This window comes from Glandiceps talaboti, chromosome 18 (assembly GCF_964340395.1).
Source record: "Glandiceps talaboti chromosome 18, keGlaTala1.1, whole genome shotgun sequence".
Taxonomy (NCBI): domain Eukaryota; kingdom Metazoa; phylum Hemichordata; class Enteropneusta; family Spengelidae; genus Glandiceps; species Glandiceps talaboti.
This window is the reverse complement of record NC_135566.1, coordinates 6,059,286-6,082,500: the sequence shown is the minus strand read 5'-3', so window position 1 is coordinate 6,082,500 and position 23,215 is coordinate 6,059,286. Positions and strand designations below refer to the sequence as shown.

The following is a 23,215-nucleotide window of genomic DNA, read 5'->3' as shown; positions in this document are numbered from 1 at the left end:
TAAGAGAAAAAAGAAGAAAGACAAAAAGGGCAAACGTCGATCTGGTGGTGCCGATGATTCTGACGACTCAGGTAAACTTTCTTATACTGTTTTCTACATCTCTGTATTAACTCTCTCGGGGAAAAATGATTGCAGAAATGAAAAGATAGGTACAACGAGGATGGAAGCTTGACACAAGTGTTAAAACATTAAAGCAAGTTTTTAAAAATTGTTAACGTACATGCTACGTTGATGTGAACTTTGCGGTTCTGTTAAGACAGCATGTTCACCAATATCGAAGGGATAGTGAGAACAGCGATCATCATCGACGTTAGTTTTGACTCTTTGACAGGAAAATTTTGGAGGGAAAACGCGTCCAATGACACAGATGAATTTGCCAACACAAAGTTATGTTAAGAGTGTATAAGTCAAAGTTGTGTACGATAGGTTAACAATATCTCGCCCTGTTGTTTTATCTTCAGGTGCCGAAGTTGAGGTGACCACAAAAGAAGGAAAGAAGGTGAAAATGAAAAAGAGTGTTATACGACAGTTACAACGAGAGGGGAAGCTTGACGCAAGTGGTAATATTAAACAAAAAATTCGACTAAAAGCTGACGGGCAACTGGCGAGGGATAGCGACAGTGACGCCGAGAGCGTGACATTAGATGCATCGACAGTTGTAAAACTTCAAAGTCAAGTTGGGCCAGTTGGTTTGACCCTCGGACTACAAGAAGAATGGACGGGTTTTGCGCCCACACCGGAACCACCGAAAACACCCACCGATGGGGGAAGAATAAAATGTGAGTGTTTTGACTTTTGTTGCTCAATGATCATTAATATTGACCATATTCATGACTTCAGGGGTCTGTTTGCTAAGATAATCGAAATAAAAATTGTAGTATTCTCTGGACCAGTAAGCACGTTGCAGTGTACTGTACTACGCAGTGCAGTGTTCACTAGAGCCGAGTAATCACTCTGAAATGTACACAATCCAGTGTTCACAGGACTCATAGTGAAATGTACATGTTCACAATGTAGTGTTCACTTGGACACCCGAGTATCCACAATGAATTGTACAGTACTACACGATGTTGTGTTCACTGGACCCCGGTAATCAGTGTCTGGTACAAAAAGGTCGCATCTGCCCAATATGTTGTAATATTACTGCCATTTCTGCCATAAATATGTATATTTTTTGTGACACTGTTCATTTCAATGCTTGTTAGATTCGATATAACACGATTTTGTCTTGTCAAGATATTATTTCATGCTGTGTGTTATTTCACTTTGTATTTTGGCAGTGAAAGGAGTACGTAAAGTACAAGCCGCTTTCCGGAAAGATCAGGGTCGTTTACAAGCACATTTACATAAAGTTTTAGAAACAGCAACAGAATTGAAGGACGAAGAAAATACTCTGGATGAGAGAGGTAAGTAAACCTTCAAATAAAGTTGAATAAGTTAAAACAAGCATTTATCGAACTTTGTTCCGAAGTTTAGTTTGCTATTATTCTCTTGCTTCCTATCTCGAAGTCAAACTCGACCCAACGCGCGTGTTACAAGTGGTGAAGCTATACCGATAACGTATCAACCCGATAATGTAGTAAACAAATAGGGATAACGTTATCGGTTGGTTATTTAGTTATCAGTTATCAGTTGACAGTTGTAACACGCGTGCTACAATTCTGATATTGCAGCTATGAAACCCTAATAGATATAAACCCTTGCAGTCTATCGATGTAGACTGTAAGACAGATTCTGCAGGTTTCACGGTAAATTTCTATCATTTGAATTGGCCAACCTCACAAATATACGTTTTTCTTAAGTTTAAACTAATAAGTGGTGTGGTTTTATCACTTCCTTAGTAACGCATCTTATTGTTGAGTGATTCTTCAATCTAACATAAAATTCCATGTATTTTATTATATACAGATGCTTCAATAGATTTTATATCACATTATCGACTTGTGGAGGAAATAAAAGTCGATCCCTTCGCGAAGGCCTTCGTTGTTGAGGACATAAACGAAGACCTTATACTGAACGTATCAGTAAGTATTGTATAGTGGATGAGTGTGAGGTTCTGTCACGTAAGTTTGGGTTGGGGTTCTGTCATGAGTAATGTGTACTCTCAAGGGAAAAAAGCAGACTTCTGTCAAAATGGTGCCAATATGAAGTTTATGAGAGTGTATCGGTGATGGGAGTGGGTCATATATAACATACAAAATATGTGAGTCTACGTGGTCAACATAGTTGGCCGAGCATGGTTGTAACTGGTCCAAAGGTAGCTTAGAACCTTTGCTAGTGGATCCTGGTCTATTTCCTCTCTATCAGTAAAGGATATATAAATACTTGCACACACCCTCAAAATTATATATAAAAGATTATAAAAACTTAAAGAAGACTTTAATTTTCATCAGGTTCCCCAACTTTGTTGTACTACTATTGTAATAGTCAGCTATGCTATTTGTTGGTTGATGCATCATGAAGATCTGAGATGTGAAGCCTAGTCGATGTTTGAACTCACTCATTTTAAAACAAAGCATAATAAATGATGCCGTTCAAAGTTCAGTTGAAATTGTTGCCTTCTATCAATATTCACCATTTTACTCATCATATCTTACAGGAATTGAAATCAGCTTTAGAAGGCATCCCTTCAACTCAGGACGTCAAAGACAAACAAATAGGCTACGCTCTCAAGGTGAGTAAAAAAATGAGTCTTTTTTGGGGGATGTACAAAAGTATACCGCCAGGATTTTCTCTAGCCTGCTGCCTTTGTGTGTGGTTTATATCACTCTGTGACATATGGGGTATCTGATACAACAACAACAACAACAACAACAACAACAACAACAACAACAACAACAACATCATCATCATCATCATCATCATCAACATCAACATCATCATCATCATCATTTGAAACCAAGGCGATACTGATGAAAACACATATAGACATGTGTAAACGATACTAGTGTATAACCAAAATTAATCCAAAACCTTAGACAATATTTTGTCAAATTTTAAATGATTTATTACAATGTTTGCTTTATTTTTATGTGTATTTTAGGTACTTGATATTGACGACCACTCCAAAATCTCATTCAAAATGTTTGCTGTCGTTGCCGCTGTGTTGGAACGTGTGTGTAACATGGAGTAAGTTCTCTACATTTACATATAAATGTAACCCAACAAAACTTACACGTAAGACTAGCTAACATGACATCATGACATCACACCCTCCTTACCTTTACATTTGAAAACTTTTTGCAATTTTTTTTGAAAGATACATTAAATAAATAAATAAATAAAATAAAAAACTTCCAAATGGAAATTAGACACTTAAAACAACTGATTATAAATCAACTTGATACAAAGCTAACTAAAGATTTTCACAATATGAGGTACGATGTCGTCAAATGGAATTTAATAAACGTGAATTGTTCTATCTTTCAGCCCTCACGATCAAAGTTTAATCGACAAGTCAGACTTGATGGACATAGAAAGAAAAATGGCTTTATACAAGGTACGGTTCTATGTATTCCTCTATATGTGTGTATGTCTATGTGTGTGTCAGTGTGTGTCTGTGCCTGTGTATGTATGTATGTATGTATGTATGTATGTATGTATGTATGTATGGATGGATGGATGGATGGATGGGTGGGTGTGTGTGTGTGTGTGTGTGTGTGTGTGTGTGTGTGTGTGTGTGTGTGTGTGTGTGTGATGTTAAAAGTACTGAAATGTAGGGGTTATTGCATAGCTAATGCCTGACTACAAATGCAAGTTAACTCAGTAGCGTAGCCTATATTGACTCTAAACATTTATCATTTCAGGCAATGTTTTATTGTAATGTCAACTCAGATAGAAGCCCTAACTACATCACTGCTGAATCATTACGTATTGAACTGATAGCTGGTGGACTAAATCGAGCTCAGGAAGACTACATTATGTCTAAGATGAGACCTAATGAATACAGAGAGGTGGGTTTCATTCACTCTCACTCAAAATAAGTGGCATGGAATAGTGATTCACACCTCACATTTTGAATAATAGAAGGGGCGGGGGGGGGGGCACAATGAAATGAATCCAAATGCCATAAATTATGATTGGTCGCACCATGGAAATGTGATACCTTTCTGGAGTATAAAACAACTCTACATACAGACTATGCGAAACAACATATACCATTTTGTCAATAAACCATGCAGACATCAAATGCACGCAACAAAGCGTTGGCGCCCGCGTGTTTGGGTCTAGTAGCAGTACGTGCAAATGTTTTATTTTTGTTTTCACACTACATCAACGAAATGTTCATCATATATTGACCAACGATTCTATGTCTCTTACAGATAAACTTCATCGATTACATAGCATACATTCCTCTCTTTATGTCAATGCACGAGAACATTGTTGGCAATCCGTTAGATAGATCTTATAAATACACAGAGAAATTTGAAGAACAACAACGAGATCGTGTACAGTTGGGAGTACCAATGAGAAGAGAATTTTTGCCTCTACCTAAGAATGTCTTCCCATCAGGCGGAGTCTCAGCCAACGTTAAGAGTGGTGCTACACAAAACAAAGCCTTCATAGACAGTGGTGAACTCATCGGCAAACAAGTTACAAAGTAAGTAATAATATAGTTTCATTTCATTTTGAATAAGTTAACTTAGAGGCTACATTTTTCTCTGGCAACAGGAACATGATGTTGTTGATGTTTTCCATTTCTACATCACACGGTATCATCCAGTGGTCGAACCACAGTATACTATGCTCATCGCCTTACCACCATTGTATAGCATTGGTACAATGGGCTCAAGTTCAAATTTACACCTTACAATGTAAAAATCTCATCTCAAAATCTCAAAGGGTAGTACAGGACATCTCCTAATGAAGACATTTTTGTTGGGGGGGGGGGGCAACTAAACTGACGAAGTAATTTTCTAGTTTTCCTGGTTGGGCTTAACATAAATATTTGTGTCCTCTCTCCAGGTTGCCGAAAATCGGATCCAGACCCAATTCAAACAAGAAGTCCCGGATGTTCCTGTCTCTGGACTGAGAATCCAATCCCTAAAGATTTGACATCTACTCTTTTGTGCAATCGTCAATTCCGAATCCGTCCAGACCGTCCACCCACCTGACAGTACTTTTTTTACTGTATATTTTCACACTGTATAATTATACTCATTTACGTTAAGTCTTCAACTGTGTTTTATTGCCAAATTTTTGATAATGAAGATAATTTGCATAATGACAATGAAATAAATTTTCCACATTTAATTGTAAATATTGATAGATATGTAGCGTGTGGAGAAATATAAGTTACAGATATTTTCTGATATGATTATAAAATAGCATGATTGCTTTTAATGTTCCAATGTTTTTCAAGACATTACCCATCTACAGGCATTGTTTTGGATTTGAATTTCAACTTCCTTCAACAAACTTACAATCATATTCTATAACCTTACTCCTGGCCTCATCTCCAGGTATATGATAATTGCAAACAAATAGCAAACAATGGCAAGACTGATGCGAATTTCCGAGCTGTCTTATTAACATCAATATTATGTAAGAGCACAATGACCAATCAGCTTCTCTGTAGTTTTTCCATGTGACTGCTTGGTGACTATAAGCTTACATACTACAAGTACAGGCTTGGTGGAGAAAGTTGGTGCAAATCCGACCCAGTGCCTGTAGACAGGGTTTCCAATGTATTATTTAAAGCATTAATGTTTGTGCTGCTTTAAAAATTGCCTGATCATTTTTTTTTTGTTCTGGCTCCCATAACTTTTATCATCCCAAACCCTTCCCAAATCAAAAAAATAGCTGAGTTCTGATTCCAAATCTGGATTTATTGAAGCCAAGATATTACTTTTTAAGAAATCACTGAAGAAATCTCATGTACTATAAAGAATTTTTAAAGTGGAATTTGACCAATCCTACGTATAAACTCCCCAGACTTTACCAATCTACAACTAAAGTGGACTGACCTTACTTAGGGCAGACTAACTTTACTAAAGGACACATTTGAAATTATCAGGTTAATGTCATTATTGGACAGTACACAATTTCTACTAGTTATTATCAAGAAAACTACTGGTATCCACTGTACTAAGGCTAGGCCATAATACAACAAGTACTGCTTCAATGATTTAACAATGTACAACACACAGAACTACGTGCTACCATAACAACACAGTCAAGAATATTAGATTTGAGAAGGGATAAAGAATAAAGTCAGCTAAATTTATCACTGATAACAATTGATTAGTACTAGTTTACTAGTTCAAACAATCTTGCCAGAACTATGTAATTATGTGTGTTATGTTCGTTTGTTTGTCTATCAAGTGTGTGCTAAGTGAAATAAAGTTTCTAAAAGTAGTAAATACTGTGCCTTGTTTTCTCTTTGTCCTACCTACTTCAATGCCAAAAAACTAACAGCATGCACTGTACTAAGAACATCTTACAACATACAAGTAGGCTATGGTATGGGTATAACGACTATCTTATTGTCACATATGTATAATAGAGATAAGCAGGAATTCTGAAGTATGTGTTACAAGAAAGAAAGAGGCATCCTGACTGACAGACAGATGTGTGTGTGTGTGTGTGAGTGAGCGAGAGAGGATTGTTGTGGAGTTTATCTTGCAACTTTTCAAAACTGTAATAACGTCTCACCGCACCGTATCTCTCTCTCTCTCTCTCTCTCTCTCTCTCTCTCTCTCTCTCTCTCTCTCTCTCTCTCTCTCTCTCTCTCTCTCTCTCTCTCTTGTCACTGCTGCAATAGGATTTCTCAGAACATCGTCATCATAGAAGAAAAACTAAGTGAACTCAAAATGTTATACCAATTACACTTTCACCATTTTATTTCAATTATGTCAAGTTGTATAAAAAACCAGCAATGATATGAATTTCTTTTCCAAAATGTATACATAACTTATGTCCTACTAAACTCATCTCCTTTGATTCACATTTACTTTGGGTACTGATAAATAATACATACTTTCCATTTTATTGGTATTTTATCAATTTTGCATCGTATTTTGTGAACAAAAGTGAAGCTGATGTCACCATAGCTGTATTTCTTACAATTAGAAAACCACAAACCCCACTTTTATTGCCCTGATTCATGCAACAATTCTGAAATAGACTATAAAATTGCCAAATCTTGCTCAAATGAGCTGTTTATACTTGGATGAGGCATCATGGGTAAGAAAGCAGTGTTAGAAGCTTCACACTTCTTGAAACATTGCCCAAACAATGCTGAGGTCAAATATGGGGCACACACATATTATTGTTGTTACCCATGACACTTAGTATTACCCATGATCCTTAGTACTTCATCCTGGTCTATAGCAGGTCTATCATATTCAAAATCCAAATATGTAAATTTTTCTATTTAAGAGGATTCCATGTGCAGCAGGGTTGGTGATTGGTGAAATTATTTACTTTTTCAGCACTTCACAAACACCAAAATTGCTGTTAAGGCAAACCTAGCCTTAATTTTTGTTCCCCTTTTAAGAAGAAAGTTATTTCCCAACATGCCCACACTCTTGAAGTGTACCCTTGATCTCATCAGTGAAAGCTCATATTGATAAACACAATACCCACTGTTAATGAACAATACATATAAAATCAGCTAAAAGTTCTTTAAAAATATATTTTTGTACATAAAAATGTAGACTAAATTATGGACGTAAAGTTTCTGATGTATCTGTTAGATAGCTTTTAAAACTATGAATTGATGCCCCTTGATACTGTAACCTACCTTCATGAATCCTTCTCAGTATTGTAAACCTTTTCCCCATTTCTTGACTAATAGTGCTTAAAGTTTAATATATATAGTTTTTATTTCAGTACATATGATTTAACAAGTTTGAGTATATGATTTATTTATTTATACTGGCTAGATCTTTAAGTTTGTATAAACTTGTCTCCCAAGAAGTCCAGTGAGGATCAAACCTCATGGGTTCAGGTGTTAATGCAGGGGATACCTTATTTGTTTGGTAGAGTCAAATTGAATAACATTCTTCTTACTTACAGCATGGCAAATTTATCATACCCTGACCAGGGCTTGAACCTAAAACACAGGGGTAAGAAGCCAGTGGTTTAACCACTCAGCCCCCGACAATGGTTTTGTGTTACATACACTAGTCTAGAAACTGTTTATGTGTGCTTGTTTTCTATAATTTCTCTCTCTCCACTGTCTAGTCAAATGACTTCCTTAATTCTTGAAATAAACTGATAAAACCACTAAACTTTAAAGTTGAACTGAGAGAAATGCACAGAGTGTAAGATCATAAATGTGTCATCTTTCAGGATTCAAACATTTTTATACAGCCTCGAAATGTACTTGTACCTTTACACTTTCCTGTACCCCCTCCTCACCCAAATCCCAGAGGAACAACTGTTCGGTTGGCTTTTTTTTACTGAAATACTGTTTTCAACCTCTCATTATTACACTTAATTAGAAGAGTGCTGAAGATTTTATTAAACATATAAAAATACCCATAAATATGTACTTTATTTTGATTATGAAAAACTGCTTTCATGATAAATACTTTTTGGCAGTTTTATCTATTTGTCATCATAACAAGGTGTTTGCATGGTAACAATATTTGCTAACCATTGGTTACAAATGCTATGATGTCCTTCAGCCTTCATTCTAACTTGAAAGTCTTCCAGACAGTTTTCCGTTGAAAAGTTATGGATGAACTATCCACGGAAGTATTTGATAAAACAGTCTTGGATCCCAGGTATGGATGTCTAATTGCAGTGAGTTGTAGTTCATGTTTTGCCTCTCTACAATTCCTGTAATATATATATGATTAAAGGCATGAGTAAATTTAATGTCAGAAAATGATATCAAAATTAAACCAATTTTTTAGAATCACATTTGGCCATCGAACACAATGTTAACTTTCTGGGAAATTATAGATTGTAAATGTCCATGTAAACAAGACAATGAACACCAAAATTTCTTTTATTTTAGAAGGACTAGGAAAAAAATTACATATGGCACAGTCAGGCTATTTTGATTATCAAGCAAACTGCTCTGTTATAATCCACCTCTTTTACAGCATCGTCTAACACACACACGGTGGAATATATACCAGCTATGGTTTGCAAAGATGGCAAATTGGTAACCATGACTCACAGTCTGCCTTTACTCTTGCTACTCATAATTTATTTCACAAAATAGTCAATAGTCAACAATCAAAGATGTTTTATTAGAGATAAAATATAAAATACTGACATAAGAATACTTATTATGAACACAAACTGTTTGATTGATGGACAAAACAACATTTTTATGACTATGATTTTGATATCACAAAAAGACCTTATGAGGTGAGAATATAAGTATTGACACTTTTAATAATACGGGGTAATATATACTTTATTAATCCAAATAAAATTTTGAAATCCGTCATTTGTGCAGTGCCCAAATGTTAAAGCATGAGGAAACTGGCACACCTGGGGAACAACTGCTTTGTTTGTTGGGGTCAAACTGAGCATCACACATAGATATGGGAAATTTTTTAATCAAACTCAGCTGACAATTGGTGGGTTTAAATCCAGATGGTGCATGAGCTAACTGCTCAGCCATTGATAACACCATGTCTCTTTTGTTATGTTCTTTGTAGAAATACATGACTTAACACACAAAACTATACTACTAGGATATTAGATTCATCCTTACCTGTATTGCACGTCCCTTTGTTTCTATAGGCAATGTAAATGATAAAATACAGGCAAGGGCACAGACGGAAGCATAGACAATCAGGGCTGAATCCACATAATATGTCAGTAATACCTGAATTAGAAAAAAAAACAAACAGAGAAAAATTTAAGTCAACATGGAAACTACTGATTACCTCAATGGAATAAAATTATTATTTGCTAATTGTCAACATTATGTTTGCAGGTGTTTTAGATTCATTGGATTTCAAACAGAAATTCAATAAGAGTGAGGTACAGTTTTAGATTTATATTACTGCATTTTCACTACCATATTGCAAAAGAACAGAAGATGATAGACGCATAGCATTTTGTCGAATGTTTGCTTGAAATCTGAAGAATCTAAAACACTTTAAAACACTTTCTTGTCACATTACATTGTTTTAATTTGAATAATGTAAATTCATGCTTTCAAACCAATAACACACCAATTTTGGGGCAATGTGAAAAACAAACATGACAATAAAATTCACATCATAACATTTCTGAAAATATATAGTTTTAGATAGTTTTTATCATTATTTGCTGAGAATCATTCATTTAAAAATAGGTCATCGTTTATCTCCAGCAGACCTGCAATTCCAACTTAATACTGACAATGGTAACATACTTTAATTAATATTTCTCACAAAATTAACATTTTTACCATATTTGAATAAAGTAAGCAAAACTTAAATCTCACACAAAATTTTGCGATTTTACAGTCTTCAGCTATTTCTCAGAGACTAACTTTTACTAATAATAACCAGACTGGTATATTGTGTTCATGTACAAGAAGGCATTTTAGTCACTACTTATTTTTGTGTCTTTGCTTTCCAGCAATATTAGCATAATATATATATATTATATAACACAATGTCAAGCAAGATAATGAGGAGTCACTTGTGTTATATACACTGTTCTACATACATATGTATTGAGCACAGTTTACTCCAGCATAGACATTTTACATATATTGAGTTTATATATATATATATATACATTGAAGTAGATGACCAGATCTATGACTATAGAACACAAGCTATCAGCAAACTATTACCGACACAAAAATAAAACTATTCTTATTGTACATGATAGATTACATGTACCGCACAAGTGGGGTGATCACGGTGCCTTTGTTATTCAGATATAATCACCATATTGTCAATAAAGTGTAAACAATGGAAGTCCCGTAAAACTGTCCAGTTTATACTAAAGCTAGAAATGAGGTCGTGCATGTTGCCACTTGAAAATAACAAGAGATGCTTCTCTACTATAATATGTGTGTAAATATATGGACATCCATGGATTGCTTGTACCAGCATGTCTACAGTTTTAGTTTGTATCTGAGTTAGCTAGCTGACAGTTGAGTTGTCATTGCAATTCGTCCTACCTGTGCTACAAATGGAGTTGTCATGGCTCCAACCCTTGCTATGGCACTGCCGGAGCCTATTGCACAGGCCCTGACAATAGTGGGATAAACTTCCACAGTATACAGATAAACTATGTTGAATAGACCAGATGTCAACGCACGTACTCCAAAAATTGTTATTGTAAGTACCACCCTGAAAATAAAGGATAAATTTCATGTTTATATGGTACAGATATTATGAAAATTGTGTGTGTGCGTGTGTATGAGTGTGTAATAATAATAATAATAATAATAATAATAATAATAATAATAATAATAATAATAATAATAATGGTTTATTGCTTCTTAAGGCCTCCAGCCCATATCGCAAAAAAGTTACAGTACTAGTTTACTTAATCTCACGGAAGTGTACAGAAAACAAATTAGCAGAATTCCTTTCTTAAAATATCTGCTCTGTATACATAAGCAGCTAGGTTTAGAATTACTGGACCTTTCTTTGACGACATAAGTGAATAAAACTTTTCAATAGTAGGATTTACATATGACCATTCTGGTAAGTACTTTTGTCTGAGATTTTGGTACAGGGGCCAAACTACAGTAAAATGGTGTGTGTGTGTGTGTGTGTGTGTGTGTGTGTGTGTGTGTGTGTGTGTGTGTGTGTGTGTGTGTGTGTGTGTGTGTGTGTGTGTGTGTGTGTATGTGTGCGTGTGCGTGTGTGTGTGTGTTTTAAATTCCCTGTTTTAAATTCCAATGTTTAAGAGCACTGTATAATTATAACTGTGTAATCTTTTTATTTCAATGTCTTATGAAAATAAACAGGAAAATCTACATAATTATGCAATGTGTGAAAAATAAGATAACTTTATGTGGCACAGGTTTATCAGCAGTTTTAGTTTAGTCGCATTTTTACTTTATGACACATGCCAGCACAGGCAATATCACAATTTAGTGCCGGCAAGTATAAAACAATACATTTTATCTCACTGTGAAGACAAATCAATTTCACTGTCACCTTACCTGTTAGAGCATATGGTGACAAGGGCTGTAAAAATTGCTGAAAATAAGAAATATAACCCAAGCACTTTGGTACGCCCAATCAGATCAGGTAAAAACACATTGACAGGAATGGCTACAAAAAAAAGATCAAATTAGAATATAGAATAAGTAATCATTAAACGATATGGAGAAGTAGGTGTAAAAATTGCAGCACTTAGAAATACAACTCAAGTGCTGGTACTCTGGTATGATCACTGAATTACACTAGATAACAAGACATTCACTGCAATGGCTACAAATAAAATCAACTTTAAAGAAAAGAGAATCCACAGATGATACAAAATTGTATTGATTGTGATCCTCAAACCCCAAAAAATTCTGAAGTTGAAAATAAAGGTACAATTATTGCAGCTAACTTCATGGCTCATAGTTCAAACATTTGAATTGCCCCCTTCTCTGTCTGTCTGTCTGTCTATCTGTCTGTCTGTCTGTCTGTCTGTCTGTCTGTCTGTCTGTCTGTCTGTCTGTCTTTGTCTTTGTCTTTGTCTTTGTCTTTGTCTGTCTCTCTCTCTGTCTCTCTCTCTCTCTCTCTCTCTCTCTCTCTCTCTCTCTCTCTCTCTCTCTCTCTCTCTCTCTCTCTCTCTTCCTTACCTAGTAATTCACCAAGAGTTGTAAAAATGAGAGTTAAATAATCACTTTTGGATAATAACTGACAATGACACATCTCTCCACTGTTATCTACTTCCCATTTCTCCATGGCTCCACAAACACTATCATATTCCAGTATTTCTGAACTGACTAAGACCAGACCATAGTAGCAGAAGGCTGCAGTGAACCATAAATACCACAACTGAAGTGTCATTCTTTTATAACCTTTTGCAAACAGATCTTTTAATTTTCCCCTTGCAAGCTGTGAATGAAAAAAAATTTAAGACACTCAATTATTTTGCCCAGTAGTTTTTGACTTTATATCATTTAATTGTTTTGACTATAGAATATGTGCCTTAGTATGATGTGTTATAAACCACTTATTGCCTTGCCTTATTTGGGCACTAGTAGATGTCATATTGCCTGGCCTTATTTGGGCACTAGTAGATGTCATATTGCCTGGCCTTATTCAGGCACTAGTAGATGTCATATTGCCTGGCCTTATTCGGGCACTAGTAGTTGTCATATTGCCTGGCCTTATTCGGGCACTAGTAGATGTCATATTGCCTGGCCTTATTCGGGCACTAGTAGATGTCATATTGCCTGGCCTTATTCGGGCACTATTAGTCTGTAGACATCATATCACCCCTCATGCTGTTATGTAGTGACTATATCTCTAAGCTGAATAGTTTCTACATACAGCCTTCATGGCAATAGACATCTACTCGTGCCCTCACCTCATAGCCAGCCAATAAGTGTATAGTATTATATGTTTCATATACTCTTAAATTTTTGCTGTTTAAAAAAAAGATCCTGCCATACTTTTGTATGATGCCTACAGTACAAAAAAAAGATCGACGGTTTTTGGCCTAATATACAAGTACAACTCCTCATACAAATAGTAAGTGTGGTTGCATTTACCTCTTCTGATTTGACAAGTACTCCTTCAGGTAAAGTGGTTTTGTTTATCCTTGCTATAGTTTCAAGAGTCTTCATAGCCTGCTGTCTCTTACCAGCAGCCATACAATAACGAACAGATTCGGGTATTAACTGGAATGGAATCAGACATAGAAATGCTATCATATTAATCTTATTCTGATCTGAATAATAATGATACATCCATCTGTATAACTGTGTGTACATAAATATGCCAATATTGTTATACATACATATACATAGTTATGCACACATGCACACGTACACAGATACACACACACACACACACACACACACACATACATACATACATACGTACGTATGTATGTACGTACGTACGTACGTACGTACGTACATACATACATACATACATACACACATACATACATACATACACACACATACATACATATACATACATACATACATACATACATACATACACACGTACGTACATACGTACGTATGTACGTACATATATACATACATATATACATACATACATACATACATACATACATACATACATACATACATACATACATACATACATACATACATACATACATACATACACACAAATACTTTGATTTACTTACTTTAAAGTTTATGAGTACTGCTATTGACAAAGGCACTGCTGAAAGTCCTACCAGATATCGCCATCCAAGAGTTGGTACTATCAGATAGGCCAAAAATACTTCAAAACATGTACCAAAAGCCCAAAACATCTGAAAGATTTAACACAACAAACTGTAAGGTAATTGTACAATTGGAAATTTACATACATGATATAAAAATTACAAAATTTAATTTGTTGCATCAAATCTACATAAAATCAACCTTCATGACTTGATACATGCTGAATAAATAAAAGTAAACATTGGTCTTTGGTTTGGGTTGCTTGTACCTTACTGTACTTGATATCACAGAATTGTACAAAATTACACCCCTTCAAAAAAAGAATTCTTAAACCAATGACGTACATGTTTGAATAAAATTAATTCAGAAATGATGAACTAGGAACACACAGAACTCACCTGAAAAGATCCCAATAATTTTGCCCGTGATTTAGATGGCAAGAACTCGGACAATGTGGTGAAACTAAAAAAGGCAAAATATATATTACATATTATATCATGCACAAGCCAAGTTATTGTCTATGAACAGAAAACATGACTTTATACCCTGGTCATTCTATGTCATGACACCTGTGTCTTCATCACCGGTTCTGTGGTGCTTGAAATACGAGTCAAAATGTTCCAAATCATCACAATTTTTCCTGATTTTTCCTGAATTAGGCTTGAGGAGGTATAATTATATTATAATTCCCCAATGTTTTTCTTTGTTCAGCTGGAAAATACTTATGACCTAAGGGGCCTTGTCACTACGAGTCACTAGATGAGACATCTGAATGTTGGTACACAGTAAAACCAACAATCCCAACAGCGAGTTTAACATACATGTATGGACTAACAAGTCTTCATTTATTTCTGTGACTAATGAGTCAAGTTTATTTTTAATTTTGACCTCAGTCAAGGTCAAATACAAACTTATACTAGCAAAGAGTTCACATCTGGTAATATAGAGACAGACAAGTTGTATGTATAATGTATCTGAATAAAAGCTCACCCTTGGGGTGCTCCTCCTATTCCAAATCCGACCAGAAATCTGAGTGAGAGCAGCCAGTAGTACGTAGGGCTCAATGCTGTCATGTAGCCATAGTACGAGATCCATACTCCAACTAGTATCAGTATCTTCAGAAGCAACATTATAAATCATTTTAACTCTTTTGTATGACTTATCTATCTCTCTCTCTCTCTCTCTCTCTCTCTCTCTCTCTCTCTCTCTCTCTCTCTCTCTCTCTCTCTCTCTCTCTCTCTCTCTCTCTCTCTCTCTCTCTCTCTCTCTCTCTCTCTCTCTCTCTCTCTCTCTCTCTCTCTCTCTCTCTCTCTCTCTCTCTCTCTCTCTCTCTCTCTCTCTCTCTCTCTCTCTCTCTCTCTCTCTCTCTCTCTCTCTCTCTCTCTCTCTCTCTCTCTCTCATCAGAGCCGTGTCTCTGAGAATATTTGGGTTGCAATATTATTTATTGACAGAATATGACATTATGTGCAATGGTTTATAAAACCATGAGACTAACTTACCGGTCGTCTTCCATACTTGTCAGTCGACTTGCCCCACACTGGAGAACCAATTAACATCCCAACAAACACAACCTAAACAGGAAAGGGGTCAAAGATGAGCAGTGTTATCAAACAAGTATGCTAGCAATTGTAAGATGGATGTCATTTTCTACAATTCAGTATGACGCAGAGGTGATAATGACATCAATATTGATGATAACAATATTTATAGAGTGCTTAGAATCCATTAATAATGCTCTCTGACACTGTATAGTAAGCAGCTTACTGAGACTCATTGATACACTCTCTGGAAAAGGTCTAAGTTTTGTTTTGAAGATTTAAATAATTGGATATCAACTGGTAATCAATTCAAAAGGGTTGTAGAAGAGTAGGTGAATGATCCACGACTAGGATTTAACGATAAGGGTGATGATGGTGATGGTGATGATGATGATGATGACTACGACGAAGACAGTGACAACGGTCGTGGTGGTGGTGCCAGTGATGATGGTGGTGATGGTGATGACATTGTTGGTGATGATGATAATCATGGTGGTGATGGTGGTGGTGGTGGTGGTGTTGGTGGTGGTGATGAGCTAGTTAATGTTGTAAGATCTTTTCACTTTTTTTATTCTAGATGATATGCCATCATGATGATCATGACAACATTGAAATAATGTAAATTTTGCCCGTTGCATTTTTTCTCTAAAATCAACCGTAAGAAGGCATACAAACTGTCTCACTTGTGGCTTTTATATCTTATTTTCAACTATCTTCACCAAAGCTTTATATTTTTAACCCAGGGAGCAATTAATCAGCCAGAATCAACATGAATTATCAATGCATACAGTACAGTGTTATGGCTAGAGTTAGGACAACCATGGCAAAGTTATCAAATTTGCAACAAATCTCATTATCAACACTATTAGCATTATAATCCAATGAATGCAGTTTATTTACTCTCTCACACATCTATAATAAGTGTGTGGAGAGTAAGTCATGGTGCCAAACAAGAAATTGATTGGTTATGATGTGCAATATTTTTTTTAATTCTGTGAATTATGGCCTAATAAAAAAAAATTGTGTGGTTCCGATTATGCTCAATTTTCGAATAGGTGGGGCAGGTAGATTTTTTATTTTATTTTATTCTATATTTTTTTCATGTGTAAGTGTCCAGTTCAGGTTTTCTGTTGTTTTACATATGGTCTCTGTGTTATTTATTTCATCAGATGTACAGCCATTACAGACCGGAAGAGTAGTTTTATTCTGTCTTCTTAATTTGATGTCAATTTCCGCATCCACTATTTCTAACGAGACTTCACAATTTTCAAAATGTTGTTATTTTTTTCTCGAATATGTAAAAATATTTAGGTTCGGCAGTGAAAAACTAGGTGGGGGGTCGAGTAACTGGAACCAAACAATTAATTTTTTTAGGCCTAAGAGTTGTGATAAAAATGCCTAAACTGATTTAGACTTACAGTGGTTATACAAGCCACTTGAAATGAAGATAGTTGCCATTCACATCTCACAACTGGTGACAGAACAGCCAGTAACATCATTTCACATGCATCTGAAAACTGTAAGAAAACACAAATTATGCACAGACAGTAACATCATTTCAAAGGCATCTGATGAAAACTGTAACAAAATTTATGGAGAGTTTAATGTTATCTGAGAATCGACACAAAGTGCAGTATTATGCACAAACTAGTAAAACATCATCACAGGCTTCTGAAAACTGGGTTTGTTTATCTTGTACAAGCCACCTACTTGACCCCACAAGTACATGTAACATCCACACCAAGTTTTAATGGAATTAGACAAGCATTGTCGTTTATACTTTGTATTAAGTTATTCATATACACAACACACATATACACAACACCCCCCACACACCCCCCCCCCCCACACACACCATACACACACCCAGCTAATATTGATAAGCTACCATCTGTCTGCTCACACTCCTGTGAAGTCAAAGGTTACTTGACATTTATCACTGGGGGCACCCATTGTTTGATAGTTCCCATTCAGTACACATTATAGGCCAAAACTAAAGTGTTGCATGTATTATACACACAGACACAACACAGAGACAGACACACACGACACAGACAACACAGACACACACAGACAGACAGACACAGACACAGACACACACAGATGCATGTTTATCAATGCCTATAGAATTACCGTATTACTATTGAATCTGTAATCAATTGCGCTGAAATTTCAAAATACACAACTATCTAATAACTGACAGCTATTGTTACACTGTTCAAGTGAAATGAAACATGTGTCTACGTACACTGAAGGTTCCCATCAGTAGAGTCAGATAAAGTTGGAATCGACCAAATCCCATGTGTTCCACAGCATCTTCCACTGTATATGTTCGTGGTGAGATAACGTTCCTTTGGGATACTCTTGCTTCTTGTAAATTGATATCTTCTCCATTGTCTTCTTCATTGCTGCCTGAGAAATGGGGGGAGGGAGTATATTAGACTGCAAGATATATCATGTTGTTCAGCCCTATCATGATGATGAATGGTAGCTGATAGTGTGGCATGAATTTCTATATCTTACAGACTCAGAGGGATGAGAGAGACTTGTTTCTTTGTGACCAACTTTTTCTATGGCTCTGCCGAGTAATTGCTTTTCATACCAAAATTTTAATTCTAATTAGCCTGGAAATCCAATAACGTGAGGATTTATATGTGATTGATGTGGGAAGTTATGGCCAGAAAACATGTGCAAATTCTTATTGTTTTTTTTAAGTCTTCTCTATGTTGGGATGACATCAATAGTGTCACCATGTGATTAAAATCAACTCGGAAGAAGGGCTATATGATGTTAACATGAATACAATATTCAACGTTGCAGCAGGAAATTTTAATAGGTTTGAATATATGACTGTTATATAGTGAAATGCCAGGTGTGGTAAGGGAAATATGAGAGCAAAACCCCAACATGACTGGAATCCTAAGCTAAATCCTAATTTGATGAGTCTTTACATGTAATGATTTTACTACACAAGTTCTCTTTTTCTGAATTGGCTTTAGAAACAAAAATGTTGATGCTGGCTGGTCGCAAATAACTTCTCATCATTCTGTGTCAACAATACACACACACACACACACACACACACACACACAAGCACAATTTATACACACATGATCTACATATATGTTTTACTTATATACCTATAACATAGCCTACATGTATTGAATTGTAGTGTTCTTTGATATCTTAAAATTTATCGCACTTATATACCCAAATAGAACTGTCATTTTTTCATATGATTGTAATAAAGCTATATATATATATAATATATGATCTACATGTAATTATAATATTAATTTCACTGGTTGTCTGAGATGCATGTCTGGATGAAGTGCCTTTAGATCATTGGCAAACATGATGTACTTATGAAATTACTATGTAACTTACTAACCGCTTACATTACATAAGGTCTCTTCTAACCTACTCTGTGGTTTGAACCCGACTGCCAATGATAGCAGACAGTGGTTATAAACACTGGGCCACAGATAACTCATCTCAAACACACAATTAATATACAACAATGACAGATATCACCAGCTGTGACTGTACACCATTGCACTGTTTCCATGGTCCATGGCAACCTTGCAATGGCATACACTATGTGTCACACCTACATATGTGGATACTGTGGCTTGAAACAGGAATAATGAAGATGTTTACTCACTCTCTGTAAGTCTCCTGTACATACCGATCTTGGCCTATCTAGTATCAGGACTCACTGCACAAGTTGACACAAATACTCAATTCCAGTTCTGCATTGAGTTATCTAGAATAAATACCATACCATACATAACATGTGTTACATAAATATATAGTTATTGACAATTTTAATTCATACATTATCTATAGATATTAAATGTTTTCGAGATAAAGATACTGATATTCATAAATCATAATTCATATGATATCATAAGATATGATCATATCATCAGATCTGAATGGGGATTAAAGGTAGTGGGTTAACCATTAATCTAATCTACTCAAACAATCACAATGACTGAGATTTGACAAATACTTATATTTTCTCTGCTGCTTAAAAAATGTATATACAGCATGACTACAGAGTGATTATGTGACTCCTAGAAACTCATTATTCTCCATAGCTTATTAAACTTGAACAATTTGTGAAATGATTTTGTTAGATGTAAAATTACTTGTTCATAAATTTTGTACACCCTGAACAGTATTGCATCAACTGTGGGTAAATTATTTTGTGTAGTTGGACGTTTACGATACACAAAATCCAATCAAAGTGATTTTTGAGTCCGTACCCTAAAATTAGCGACCTCAACAGGATCAGGATTTCAACCTGTTACTGTACTAGTTGTGGATAACATAGACCTCTAATTCATATGTACAATGTCTAATTATTGGTATTTCAATAATTTTCAGGGAATATATTGTTGGTTGGCTGATCCAAAAAATAATACCCCAGTTACTGTCACAGCCAGTACAGGTTTAAGAACAAGCAATAGTTGTTGTTCAGATTTCAGATCCCATAAATATTTTTTTTAACTTATAGTGCCACCAGTCTAGCTTGTTTTTATTCTATGGAGTATCATAAGTGTCAACAAGTGAGTGTTTCAGGCAGACATAATGACAAACTCGCTGACAGTCACCTTGAAAACAACTTTAGATTACTGATTTATTTATTTAACTTACTGAAGCAAAATCAAAAGATTTTTTTCCATAACAACTGTGACTTGCCAAATAAGTGTAGTGGAGTCACAGTTTCAGAGAGTACACAAGTTCATTGAGTCTGACCTTGACACAACTGCAGATTAGAGATTTATTGATGACCTAGGAAATCCACTGTACTCCGATCAAAGATAATCCTTATTTTGGCTCGGAGAATAAGCACAGTATAGTAGTCACGGATTCAACATGTAGATATACAGGCTAAAGAAACTGACCCTGTAACAACTGCAGATTGGTTGATTCACTGCATTTAGGAAATTTTCAATGCACTGAACTCGAAAGGGAAAGTACAGAGTACCATGGCTTTCATTGTTTACGTTTTTTCAAATAATATCGTTTACTTTTTTTCGATAATATCGTTAATATTGACGTACATAACCAACTATATACGAAAGGGATAAAATTAAAGTGTCTTCTTTCGCAGTGAGTGAACCTGCGCGATCACAGAAACAAGTGTAATTTTATCCCTTTCGTATATAGTTGGTTATGTACGTCAATATTAACGATATTATCGACATTTTATTGTATTCTGATAGAAATATTCTGAGACATAACTCGGGAAACAAATGCCTGTGTCTCTGCTCTGTCATCAAACAATCATAACGCCTAAACGTGCTGGTACTTTCTATGGTGGCGATTATAATGTATACATTGTAATTTGTATATGGCCGCTTTCGATGTTTCCACGTATGAAAACTAGTCTGGCGTGACGCGGCTACAGCAACACCCATGGCGTTCTCATCGTCCGTAGCGGTGGCATCACGTCTCGTGGACCCTATTCAACACACACGTTAATTAGTTGGTAACTAACAGAATTCACAGTGATGTCGGAAATGAGAATCACACATACCACAATATATGGCCATGGAATACAGGCGTTCATACTGGAAAGTTCAAGGACCAGATCTATTCATGCAGTCTCGATCTTACTTACATATTTAGTTTTGCAGGTTTCTCGTCTTACAATGTTACTCGTGTAGTCAGTTAGAACTCCTTAGAACGTGTAGTACTTTACTACATGTGGCTGACGTGTTAAGTTTCAGGAGTAACGGCAACACACGCTAACTTTAACCTGACCTGACTGACGACACGACTTCTGCTGCTTTCATTGATGATGTGTCTAGTGTATGGCGCCACCAACGGTGAACATTTCCTTATCGGTCGGAACCTTATGTCATGCATTGTATGTATTGCTGAAACAAGGTCGAAGTAACTTTGGGCTTCAAGTTTACCTTCACGATGTCAATACAATGTAGATAAAAACGCACACTGGTTTAAAACGGTGGTATGCAGTGTTATAGAGTGGGTACGTACACATGTATTGTTTTGCAATGCACAGTGCATAATGTCTGAGAAATGTTATCCACATTTCTATAAAAGGAAAAAAAAAGGGGGGTGGGGTTGTTTCCGATGTTAAACATGCCTTCAGAAAATAGGGTAGGAAGGTCGGGATTTAATTTTATTTTGCATTTTACCTTTTTAATTACTGCGACTCAAAGACAAGATGTTGGTTGGTCGCAATAAACTTCCCTACAGTTGATGAGGTGTAAAAGAAATAAGTGAAGACATGTGAATGCGATTCAACAGTAGACAGACACAATATGCAGAATATTATAGGCTGCAATGTCTCTCTGGAATATGATTTTTTAAAAAGTAACCAAAAATACTGTGGCAAAAAAATCGACAGGAAAATAGGAGTAAATTGTCATTAAAAAATTACCTTTTTGCATATGCATGTAAAAATGTTTAGGGTCGGCGGGGTCGGTCGAGTTAATATCAGAAACACACTATATATTTTTTTCATTTGACCAAAGTTACTAGAGTCTCTTGTGGGCTAAGATTCATATAAACACACTTTGCACTGAGGTGCAGTCAATGAAGCTGTTTTTGCAAAAACCTTTTCTTCGATCCATAGCCGGAGGGGAGCAAACACGTCAGACTTGCAGTGGGAAAGTCCTGATTTTGATACAGCGGGAGTGGAAAACATGGAATTAATATTGTTGGGGAGGGGTGCGCATTATGTACACGTATATGTCAAAATGAATTGTTGATACCACAAACGTTTTCCTGGCGGGGAGTGCCGGGGTAAATCATTCCCATTGGGTAGGCAGTGGACTGGCGGGCTAGTTGAAACCCAGTGGGAGGGAAGGAGGGTAGATATCCTTCATCACCCTAGTAATGCTTGCAGACGGTGCACGCGTTTCGCTCACCAAGGGACGACTTACGTATGCAAGCAAGACTATCATCACCTGAGTGGGAGGGCATGTAACTTTATAAGAACAGGTAAACACTCTCCCCACAATTATTTTTTTTTGGGGGGGAGAGGGCGATTCTATTAAAAATACAATTTTTGTTCTGAAACAACATATAATTCATGAAAACAACAAATCTACACAGCCTAGTTTTAAAGCGATAAATACGTTATTATACGTTTACTTGAAAGAAAATCCTATAAATAGATTTACTATGTCGATGGGTCTAGAACTTTCAAAGTTCGCCGTTGAGGGCTAAAAAGGGCGCATCATAGATCGCAACCTTTGATAACCTATGGATAACCCAACAACTTTCAGATGTGTATACAGCCGAGTACTCTGGCCGACATGCTTATTTACAAATATATATGTGGCTGTAATATTTTCACGTCACTTCAAAATCAGGCGACTATGAATGTGTATATTTGCCTTGGAAACT

The 23,215-nt window shown here is 35.9% G+C and overlaps 2 protein-coding genes across 2 annotated transcripts in view; one reads left to right on the top strand and one right to left on the bottom strand.

Annotated features, from left to right (window-relative positions):
• The window catches only part of LOC144449296 (uncharacterized), a 25,228-nt gene extending 19,016 nt beyond the window's left edge, over positions 1-6,212 (top strand). Inside the window, exons 19-28 of the mRNA XM_078139813.1 lie at positions 1-71; positions 462-779; positions 1,281-1,406; positions 1,909-2,024; positions 2,600-2,674; positions 3,044-3,129; positions 3,430-3,499; positions 3,807-3,953; positions 4,323-4,600; positions 4,966-6,212. Of these exons, the coding sequence (XP_077995939.1) occupies positions 1-71; positions 462-779; positions 1,281-1,406; positions 1,909-2,024; positions 2,600-2,674; positions 3,044-3,129; positions 3,430-3,499; positions 3,807-3,953; positions 4,323-4,600; positions 4,966-5,032 (1,354 nt within the window). The 3' untranslated portion in view covers positions 5,033-6,212. The remainder of the gene's footprint in view (positions 72-461; positions 780-1,280; positions 1,407-1,908; positions 2,025-2,599; positions 2,675-3,043; positions 3,130-3,429; positions 3,500-3,806; positions 3,954-4,322; positions 4,601-4,965) is intronic.
• Positions 6,213-6,879: 667 nt separating this feature from the next.
• On the bottom strand, positions 6,880-21,628 carry LOC144449099 (synaptic vesicle 2-related protein-like). Its single transcript, XM_078139542.1, has 14 exons — positions 21,459-21,628; positions 19,491-19,592; positions 18,075-18,238; positions 17,245-17,343; positions 15,788-15,859; positions 15,278-15,402; positions 14,686-14,749; positions 14,248-14,376; positions 13,634-13,762; positions 12,716-12,974; positions 12,086-12,197; positions 11,090-11,261; positions 9,680-9,793; positions 6,880-8,787 (listed from the first exon to the last, which is right to left on the bottom strand). The coding sequence occupies exons 2-14, from the start codon at positions 19,510-19,512 to the stop codon at positions 8,779-8,781; spliced, it is 1,470 nt and encodes a 489-aa protein (XP_077995668.1). The 5' UTR covers positions 19,513-19,592; positions 21,459-21,628; the 3' UTR covers positions 6,880-8,778.
• Between the last annotated feature and the right edge of the window lie 1,587 nt (positions 21,629-23,215).